Consider the following 10843-nt stretch of genomic DNA (forward strand, 5'->3'; position numbering starts at 1 on the left):
CAATTATTTTTAAAATGACCGTTAAAGCGGGCGAAGCTTTGTTTTTGAGTGTTATGTCTGTTAGTCTGTGCTGTTAACTCGGATGATCCGGAATCAGATGATTTAAAATTAAAGCCTCCACCACAATGACGATCGAATCGCGATGATATTTGCAGCATGACTGCTTCAATTATCTTGCTGGGTTTCACGGTGGTGATACCGCGCAAAAGAGTGTTGGCATTGCGCCTTTCCAGGCCAAGACGTTTAAAGGCTGATCAGTGAACTCATGCAAGCAGGGTCGATCAATGCACGTACTTCGTGAAAGACGTTGTTTTTACCCAACACCTTAATTACAGTCCATGGTAAAAACTCAGAAAGTTCACAAAGCAACTGGTTCAGAGATCCGTGATATATGCTGTTTCAAAATCCGCTTGTTTTACTTCTTTCACCTTGGTTGACTTTTGATTCTTCGCAGCTGTTGATTCATTACTGATCTGGCTGGAATCGGAGGCAGACCTGGCACCACTTGTGCAAAGCAGTGAATGATGCTTTTGTACACGTTTTGAGCTTCGTTCAATTAAACTGGACCTAAACGTGAAGAACGTTGAACAGATAAGTAAGTTCTCCATATAGAAGTGAATTTCAAGTCCCAATAGGGACCCTTACACGCGCAATAAAAGTGTCATTACTAAGTAGTGTCATTACTGGAATTGTATGGGAATTCCACATTACTCGTCTTACACGTTCATTAAAAGTGGCATTACTGCTCAGTAATAACATTACTAACGCCTCGTGTACGGGGCCCTAATATAAGTAATTCCCCATAAAGGCCTTCAGTTTTTATTTTAAAAGCATAGTTTGATGCAATGAGAGACGAGCAGGCCTATTGAAGGTACACCTTTACCTCATGCCGACACCGTTGTTCCGGGTATTCCGGCTTGCCCGCGACGGTTGGCCGACGACCAAGGGTGCCAACCATCCTTGGTGGGGCCCAACGAAAACCAAGATCACCCCCCCCCCCCCTTTATCGGTTTCAATGCAGCAGACAGTAAAGGCCATAGACGCGGTTGAAAGGACATCGGGAGTTCAACAGCAGAAGAAGAACCAGGTTATGAAGGAGCAACATAAGGGGCCCCGATAAAGGTCAGATTGATATAAGAAGCGAAAGAGGAAGAAGTAGAATAGAGGTTTGTGGAAATGTAAAGAATAAAAGTAGAGTTTGCATCGGCTAATCAGGCATTTCCTTGCCACCAGTGAAACTCCAGGATAAGCGTGCCGACCTTGAGGACTTTGTTTCAGAGAATCTCAGCAGTGCAGGGGTACATACACAAAGCGATACAGAAGGAGTTCGATGAGTTGAGTCCCCGGCGTACATGCTACTAAACTTTAGGCGTGGTCATCAATCCCAAGAAGTCATCGAAAATTCGGATCATCTGCAAGGCCGTGGCCAAGTTAGATGGAATCGCGCTCAACACGATACCGTTGAAAGGGCCAGACTGACCAGATTCGAATTCGGCGAAAACATCGACTGCTTTGGCGTCATAATCCAACAGACCCTATATGTACATTTGATAGATGAGTCTTCATGTGGACAAGAACAGCTCAGCTGAAGGCATGCTCGCCAGTTTGTCCGGAAACCCGTATTCGTACGTTATTTGCTATAACTGATCCCGATCGATAGTATCACATGCAGCTATGAACAGGTAATAAGTGATGAATGGGCACGTTTTATTCGCATTTTACAGAATTTGTGGAATCACGAATATTTGGTCCGTTGTGGCGCATCAGTAAAAGTTGTTTGATGTCGGCCTACGAACTCCCTTGCTAATGGTGATAGACGGCGACGAATAATTTGGGAGGGCACCTTGTATGCAGCGTTCAGCAATGTTTATGCTCGTTAATTGCAGCAATCCAGCTTAGCACCCTCTTTATAGAGGGGAATACTCCCTCCATGCAATCCTCCAGTAAAACCTCCTCATGCCAGATCTTTTAATTCACCCAGGTAAGTGATCTAGCCAATGCCTCTCCTCTTAAGTTAACATACCGCCCTCGGTTTGTGAAATTTTGAAAAGGTGCGCTTATAAAACAATATACGGTCCGTCTTAAAGAGAGGGTGGCAGGTTAACGGTTCAATACGGTACTTTTTACTTCACAGTTTGCGCCTCTCTTCCTATTCACTCTGATGAACGATAGGAAAGCTCTGAAAGCTGGAAGCTTTCACCTTTATTTACATCCTCGTTCTATCTGTCAAAATAGTCCAACAAAATATTTTATATGCAAACTAGAAACGTATAATCACTATTACGAATAAGGCAAGGAAGTATTTTTTTAGTTAATGTACAAACTTTAAAGGAAATAAATGGAGAGAAGGTTTCATCGGAATAGAGGCCGTCAATGCCGATTGTGCTTGCGGGAGTACAACAAATCCCAGCTAGAAGATATCTTTGCCAAAGGATCCAAGTTTGAGAGCAAAATTGAAGCTGCTGTTGCTGTAAAGGTAGGTTTGAACTTTAATATAGAAAATAGTTAGCGTTGAAACGAAACTGTTGCCAACATAAAAATGCATCTTTCAGCCTAGTCAACAGGATCGTACAACCCGTATTTGTACCAACTGCAGAAACCTTGTAGAGCTGATCGAATGCTTCAAGGAAGCTTGCCGGCAGAGTGAAATCTTGCTCACAAATGAAGCCTGTGTGCTTCAATCGGACACTTGGACGTGTCCGGATAGTGGCAACATCATTCGACAAGCCAAAGATTTAGTTAAAGCACATCAGCGAGAAATCGATGCTTTTATCAGCAGGCATGATAGCTTGGGCTTGATCGAACAGGACCACAGAGCCATAGAACTTATGCCGACAGTATCAGAACGAGCCACTGACGAAAAATCAGCTGAGCTGTTGGTCTGCGTCAAAGAGGATGAAGAAGAACCTGTTGGGGACTCTATTTCGTATCTATTTCAGCGCGATAATCAAGATCAAAACACCGTACATGAAGATGAATCAGACGACACTGAATCTGATGGAGGAAACGATCCGAGTTCTAACGCTAAAAGAACGGAACAAGAAACATCTGAACGAGCTAAAGAACGACCGGAAAAAGTCGTATGTTCAACGTGCGGTGAATTGGTTTCCCAACAAGTACTGGAAGGGCACATGAATCGACACCTTGGAGTGCAACCGTTTTCCTGCGACTTCGAAGGTTGTGATGCGAAGCTCCATTCCAAGTTTGCCCTACAGCAACACCGAAGCAGACACAAGACTGCAAACCGGTACTACGATTGCGAAGTGTGCGGCAAGAGGATCAAAGGGACGGCCTACTGGTTAATTCATCGGAAGATACACACAGAAGATCCTCGCTTTTCATGTGAAATTTGTGGCAAAAAGTTCAGACGGAAGTGAGTAGCCCGGTCGGATGGGTTGATGAAATGAATTGTCATCGTCTTTTTTTGTTTTTCAGATGCAAGTTGAAGCTTCATTCTACGGTCCATTCGGGAATCGCAGAGTTTCCTTGCCTATTCTGTGGGAAGTACTTTACGGTGAAACATAATCTTACCGCGCACTATAAGCTGCATGTGAAAAATGGGACGCATCCACCAACGGCGAACAACGAGTAAGAAACCAAAAATGAACGTCCCGTCAAACGTGGTCTTGTGTTACGATCGTGTACTGGTAATCTAGTCTTAGACTGGTTCTATTTTTGCTAAGATTTTTAATAAAAATATTTGGCGGAGTTTGGGAGATTCAACGCCTTTATTACAGTCGATAATTCGTTAGATAGGTCATAGCAGAGAATTTCAACAGTTCGAAATCGAACTTTTAGCCCATAAAGTGAGATGAAACGACGCGTCCAGCCATTCGGCAGTTTTAGAACACCAAAACATTAAATTTAGAAATCAGATTTCTATATTGAGCCTAGCTTACCCTTACTTCTTGTAGAATCGCTCGGCCACTTTGGCCGCCCACAGCTCCGGATGGGCCACCTTCTTGTGGGTGTACATGTTGGAACTGGAATTACACGTTCTGGGACAGTACGGACACGAGTACAGTACCTCACCCCGATGGTTCGCCTCGTGCTCCTTTAACCGTAGGATTCGTTTGAACTGCTTTCCACAATAGCTGCACGCGAATGCGGGTCGCTCTTCGTGATTGAACCGTTTATGACTAGCCAGTGCCAGTTCGTTCACTGCTTCCTTGCCGCAAACGTCGCACGTCACGGGACCACCAGCGAGACAACGTTTCCGATGATTTTGATAGGTGTCTCTATTTTTCAACCACTTTTTACAATTTTCACACTGCATTTTCAAACTAGCCGCACCCTCCGGCGAATGGGAGATTCGGTGTCTCTCCAACAGTGATTTGTGTACGAATCCCTTGGCGCAAATATCACAAACCCAGCTGGACACAGCGCCATGAATATTTTGCTGATGGGCTCGAAGTAGGACTGCTGTACCAAATCTGAAATTTTAACCTTCGTTAACCGATCGGATCATGTCAATGGAAAAAAACTTACGACTTGTCACATTCCTTGCATTTGAAAATTTTCTGCTCCATCGATATGTGATACTTCATATGATTTCGCAGTAGATAGTCTTTATAGAATGCAGCATCACAAATTTCACACTTGAATGGTTTTTCCGAATCAGGTGTGTGAACCCATTTATTGTGCTTTTCTAAACCCTTACTCTCGGTAAACGATTTACTGCATATCTGGAAGCAAAGTACCTTTGCAACACAACAGAAATTATGATTGTTAATCTACCGAAAACGTACCTCACAACGAAACATGTCCGGATTGATGTGTCGCTGGCAATGCTCATACAGTCGTCGTTTCTTACAAAATTTACGCCCACAGCAAATCGCATAGCCGCGCATATTATGATCGGTTCTAAAGTGTTTATCGAGTTGGTAGTAGTTTCTTCCTGCAAAGTCACACTTGTCGCAAACAAGAGTACAGAACCGGCGAATGAACTCATCTTCCTTTGCAACTTCTTCGGCGGATTTTCCCCCTTTCTTGGGGGGTTCTGAAGTTACACTCGCGGCTATAGATATCACATTTGGTGGCTTTAGCGTGGCATACTCCATTGTAGAGTCTTGCTCTTCACAAGCTATAATAGGTTCCGGAATAGTTGATTCAGCTGTGACGCTGACTGTGTTGGATAAATTGGCTGATGATGTCAAAGCTGTTGCGTGGTGTGCCCGCATGTGCGTGTTGAGTGTACGAATCGAATTGAAACTGTAAAAAATCGAAAATTAATCCCAACCTGAATTTATTAAAAATTATTTAACTGAAACTTTTGATTTGAAGTATACTCACTACTTATTACACTTGTCACAATGAATATTCAAACTAGCCACGTTCTGATGCCAACTTTTGTGCCCCGAAAGATGCCACTCACTGCTGAAAGCCTTATCACACTGGTCACATTGGAAGGTCTTCTCCTGTTTGGAGTGATATATCACATTGTGCAGCTGTAGCCCTTCTTCGTCCTTGAACGTTTTCGAAGCGTCACATAGCTCGCACCGGATCTGTGGCGGCGATGGTTCCCTCGCCCCAGATTCGTGCCGACTCAAGTGCTCGAACAATCCAGACTTCTTCTGGAAGGCCCGATTGCAACAGGTTACATATCCTTGAATTTCGTGTATTCTTCGATAGTGCAAGAGTAAACGTGAAAAAGTTTCCGACTTGTGTCCACACAAATCGCAAACAAGCTGAACGTATTTCGCTATCAAAGCGTTTCTCTTGAGGTTCATGCTTTTTAGAGATTTAACATGCCGTTTCTTTTGGGCCGGTTCCTTTAGGCTGGCTGACATCATACGAGTAAAATTTCGTCGTTTTCCAATTGGCATAGACGATTCTTCGGTGGAATCCTCCGACGATTCATCTTCCTGTTTAAACTAACGAAAGGAAGAAAAAATAAACAGTGGACTACCGACATTGTCAAATGCATAATACCTCTGAATCGATAGCGTCCTCACCGATTGGCACATAATCATCATCATCATCTGTAACATTCTCATCAATATTATTTTCCTCTGATTCGCTAGCATCGATAATAGGTTTCAATTTTGTGTTCTCTTCTTCCACCTTTATCAGTTCGCAAGTAAACAGCTCACTCTGTGCTTCATTCTCGTCGAAAAGTTGCTCAGTCTTTACAACAGACTCCAGTAAGTCAGATTTGCTGCACCAACGTTCCTCAACTTCGCAGTAAAATTTGTGAAATTCATCAATCTTCTCCCAGCAGCTGATGCAAAGAACCCTATGTTCGTATTCTGCCGTCTTCAAAGATCAGAATGTAAAACTGATTCTGTGCACAAAAAAGCGTACAAACTTACCTTAAACCAGAAATGCTTTGTTAGAATAGCCTCTACATTTTCCACATTGGATTCATCCAGTATTTGAAGGAAATTTTCTGTTTGTCGGCGGCAGGTTAAACAGTTCTGTAAATTATCGGTCATTTTCGCAGTTGATTCGGAAAATACATCCGATTGAAAACCATGTAAACAACCGTCTTCTTTTTCGCTTCGTACGGGCAGTGTTGCCAAAATGGGCTAAGCTTTTGACACAACAGTGCACGTTTGTTTTATATTACTCATTTTTGCAGGAGACATTTTTTTTTTGCATTGGAAACGCGTCTTTCGACGAGTATGCATTTTTATGACAACTCTTGAACGATCTGTTGGAAATCATCCAAAATTGGTACAACCAAATACAAATTGTGTGCCAATAACGTTTATAATGTATCGAACTTTAAACGGTGTGTAGTTAAATGATAGAATTTGTTGATTTGCACGCAATAAGATATTTGGGTGTCTAGATGAAGTAGCTTTTATGAGAGTTGTTGTTATTAGTCATTTCAAACTACACTGAAAAAAATCCAAACGTTAATTCTATTTGCTTCAAACCGCTTAAAATTCATATGAAGAAGAAATGCTATTGTTATCACGCGCACACATATCTTCTATGTGTCAACTGTATAAACTATGTATGCACACACATAAGTTATATGTGCATATTGTTATAGAATGGGGTTTTATGTGGCTAATAGTTATGAAATGTGAATGTAAGATTAATATTTCTTGTAAATACACACATTAGGTTTATGTGCCAGCAAATAGTGTCTATATGCCTCCGTTAATTGCAAAAATCTATGTGTAAAATCAATAGGCATAACGTTTACTTTTTTTTGAGTGTATGTATTTTGAAATATGATACAACATAGTTATAAAACTTTTCAACTCTCTGTACGATTATTATTCAATTGCTGTCCGATGCACATATTTCTCAAGAACGAAAAATAGTATTTTTTAAATTATTAAAAATAAGCCGATTCTGCGACGAAATGCATGGAGTGACAAGATTGCATGCAAATTGTAGTAACCAAAAAATGAATATGACAAAAATACGAAAACAAGTGAAATTCACTAATGGAATTTTCGATTGATTGACACCGATGTAGTGGATTGCACTGGTTTTGCACTTTCTAGCAGAAGTTTCAATGGAACATACCCAGTTTTCTGCACTTCTGGTAGAAAGTGCAAAAACGGTGCAGTTTCAGTGCACTCCACTACACCGGTGTCAATCAATCGAAAACCCCATAAGATTCATAGTTTTATTTAAATTGTTGGACTGAGGATTTGTCCAAAGTCCATTATTACGATGAAGCGTCCATTCAAAAGCATGCGTTATACTTGGTCAGAACATGCTTGTACTGCTTCCTGGTATAGTTTTGAGCAACCACGTTTTGTTGTCATGCTTGCTGACATACTACGACTGACAACCTTCTCACAAACAAATTTGCCAAGCTGGAGTGTACGCCAAAGTGAGATTTTTAGTCAAATCACAGCATGAGCACCCAGTATTCTTTTGCACTACTCTACTGATTTTCGCTCGTAGAATCCAGTCATATATTCCACCCTTAGATTTGTTTTGTTTTGCATGACCAAACGTCATAGTTTTCTGGTAACGTTTAACCATGGTATTCGTAATCGATTTATGAAATTTGGAACCTTTGGCGATCACTTCAGACCTCGTTGGTTTTCAATATGAACGACCAAAATTATTCAAATCTTTTGCGTTCCACTTTTGATAACTTTTGAAAATGTTTATGAATCTTAAAGAAATTTTCACCACTAAGTACACAATTCTTCCTGTTCAAAATGCAGTATTGTACGACTCGCTATGACAACCGGAGGTGCAGCAGTAATTAAAAGGACGAGTCTAAATTTTAAACTGAATATCTTATAACCCGTCTCCATCTTCACTTAATCAAAGATTACTCAAAAACAAAGTATTTCAATAATTTAGCAAAAATAAGTGCTGAAACCGTCTGCCACAAAATCGTGAAAGTTGTTGACATTTTCTATAAACAAACAAAATGGTATCTTTTGACATACATGTAAATAAAGTACGTACCTTCAGCATAACCTTTCATTATTCCATATTTCAAACCGGTAGTTTTATCATAATCCAGCTACATTTGAATAATATGTACTAATATTTCGTGCGCTCGATAAAAAAATATGAGAATAACGCGATGGTTTAAACTGTTTGGATGCGCCAACACATCAAATATGGCAATTTTGGAGCGTTTCACTTAAAATAGCATGCGGCAGCACCATCTGAATGACAATATATGTACTAGAACCCAAAGTACTACCATGCAATTTTCGATTTTTGGCCAGGTTTTTAAGCAAAACCACCACTGTGCGTCGGATAAAAAGTCTACATTTCATTGTTTCGGACAGCAGCTCAATAGAAGCTGTCTGTTCGATGAAACCTAGAAAGCACATTCCATCGGCCTTATTCTGCGCGGCATATGACGTGAGACGACTAAACTCACCTCTCTTTATGTGACTTTTTTTTCACCCGATTCTGAGAGTCGACTCGGGTGAGGTGAGATTCCCCATTGCGGTTAAATGAACGTCTCACGTCACCCGAAGTGACTCTTCAGAATTGGGTGAGAAAAGTCACGTAGAGTGAGGTGAGATCAGTCGTCACACGCCGCGCAGAATAGCGCCGCATATTTGGAAAATATAGTTTACACGCAGCGAAATTTCAATCGGTTAAACCAACAAAATGGGTTTTTGATTTGAATCGTCACTCTATTATTGATTCAAAACTCAGCGATTTTTAAATATACATTATTTTATTGTTGAACTAAAAATATTATTTTTATTTCAATCAAATTTGATTTTATGTTGGTCTTGCATAGTACCAAATCAGCGTGTATTGTGTATTTTTTGTGTGTATTCTATGCATGGTACATATTTTTTTCCTGATACATGTAAGTAAGAAAAACAAATCAAAAGCATCACAATTCTTTTACTAAATGTAAAATTTCTATTTCCACAGACTTACAACGGTCATAACATACAGGCCAGTTGGGGTGCTAGTGCTACAATTGTACTGACGTAAAGGATGATCTCTGCGTAAGTGTAAATATTAAAATAATTTATATTGACAGTAACATTATCTTTTTAACTTACAGAACAACCCTGAAATGTTGAAAGTTGTATGGCAACTGATTCTGTAAGTTTTAGAACGGTTTTATTATAAATAAAAATTAAACCCTTGCAAAAATTGTTTTATTTTTATTGGAAAGAAACCTAGAAAGAAACAAACATTTCAATAGTAATTGTTTACTATAATAATCGTTGTTTCAACAACAGAATATTGTTGAACTAATCGTGTTCACATCATTCGATCAATAACACAGTGCCGATCGTTTCAACAATTTTATTGTTGATTCAACCTATAATGCGATTAAAATCTAGAAACGTCAAAACCAGAATTTGTTGTAGAAATAACAATATTATGGATTGAATCAAGAAAAGAATATTATTAGCCCTGAGACAATAATAATTATTATTGAATTTGAACCGGAATATTGTTATATCTACAATACATTTTTCTGCGTGTAGCTTTATAGTTTGCGTTCCCAGGTAATGACGAAGCGGACTCTTTAGCTAAGGGCGTATGCTTTAGAAGGTGACATTTATGAAAGACCAATTCGCTCCAATGAATGTTTGAAGATCGTCTCGGCTCATGTCCAATCGCTACACATTAGACGCTCATCTTCGATGTATCGGGCTCGCGAATAGCGGTATCTGCGCTTATGGTAAGGTACCGCTATTCGCCCGTCTGTTGGCGGACGTGTGCGATTAGCATGCCCAGCGTTCTTCATCGTTCACACCCAGATAAACCAAAACCGCTAGTGGGAATCTAGTATGTACCGCATGTCCAGGAAGCATTACTCGCGCATGCTCGTCTGCTGTGCTACCTCGGTAGCGAGAAATGCATTGAAAAACACAGGCGAGTGTGAATGCTCGAAGGGCATGGACCAATTTCTTCACTGGATGAAAACCGGTTTTCGCTGAATACTACTGAATACGGGTTTCCTCCAAGTGAAGAAATTGGCTGTAAGAGTGTTTTCGCTATTTCGCGCGAATAACATCACTGGCTTTCAGTATTGTTCTACCAGATTTCAACTACGGGACTCCCTTCGGGCCCGAGGAGGATCACCCAATGTCCTTATTTGGAATGTACTGGCAAGCCACGATCTCTTCAATATGTCCCTCGTGTACACCTTCCTAATAACCATCAATATACAGATTTAACTACCCCTTTTAATTTTTCTTATCATATTTAGAAGTGCCCTCTTCCGCCCGTACACCGCCGATGGTTTGATGCGACTTCAAGGTAAAACCACGGATTTCCAACGTTTATCAATTTCAAACTTTACACAGGTTTTTAAGGGTGTTTTGTGCTAGCCTGAATGTCTGTTATCTGTGGTTTTAGATTTCGATGTTATGCATGAGACCGGGTTTTCCAAATTTATGCGTAGTCAATGCCTTGGTGCTAAAAT

The 10843-nt window shown here is 40.5% G+C and overlaps 2 protein-coding genes and 1 long non-coding RNA gene across 4 annotated transcripts; 2 read left to right on the plus strand and 1 right to left on the minus strand.

Annotated features, from left to right (window-relative positions):
- Positions 1-2230: 2230 nt before the first annotated feature.
- Positions 2231-3731, plus strand: LOC131684477 (zinc finger protein 567-like). Its single transcript, XM_058967395.1, has 3 exons — positions 2231-2476; positions 2553-3373; positions 3436-3731. The coding sequence occupies exons 1-3, from the start codon at positions 2339-2341 to the stop codon at positions 3590-3592; spliced, it is 1116 nt and encodes a 371-aa protein (XP_058823378.1). The 5' UTR covers positions 2231-2338; the 3' UTR covers positions 3593-3731.
- A 132-nt stretch (positions 3732-3863) lies between these two features.
- LOC131684463 (zinc finger protein 85-like) lies at positions 3864-6511 on the minus strand. 2 transcript variants are annotated; one of them, XM_058967382.1, is made up of 6 exons: positions 6312-6511; positions 5932-6255; positions 5293-5873; positions 4749-5211; positions 4489-4685; positions 3864-4433 (listed from the first exon to the last, which is right to left on the minus strand). In XM_058967382.1, the coding sequence occupies exons 1-6, from the start codon at positions 6432-6434 to the stop codon at positions 3902-3904; spliced, it is 2220 nt and encodes a 739-aa protein (XP_058823365.1). In that variant the 5' UTR covers positions 6435-6511; the 3' UTR covers positions 3864-3901. The 2 variants fall into 2 exon arrangements, with proteins under 2 accessions (XP_058823365.1, XP_058823357.1); XM_058967374.1 differs by having other exon boundaries at positions 4489-4700.
- A 2722-nt stretch (positions 6512-9233) lies between these two features.
- On the plus strand, positions 9234-9552 carry LOC131676449 (uncharacterized). The gene is made up of 3 exons (XR_009303186.1): positions 9234-9262; positions 9331-9407; positions 9467-9552. It is a non-coding gene; the product is annotated as an uncharacterized LOC131676449 (long non-coding RNA).
- The last annotated feature ends 1291 nt before the right edge of the window (positions 9553-10843 follow it).

This window comes from Topomyia yanbarensis, chromosome 1 (assembly GCF_030247195.1).
Source record: "Topomyia yanbarensis strain Yona2022 chromosome 1, ASM3024719v1, whole genome shotgun sequence".
NCBI classification, from domain to species: domain Eukaryota; kingdom Metazoa; phylum Arthropoda; class Insecta; order Diptera; family Culicidae; genus Topomyia; species Topomyia yanbarensis.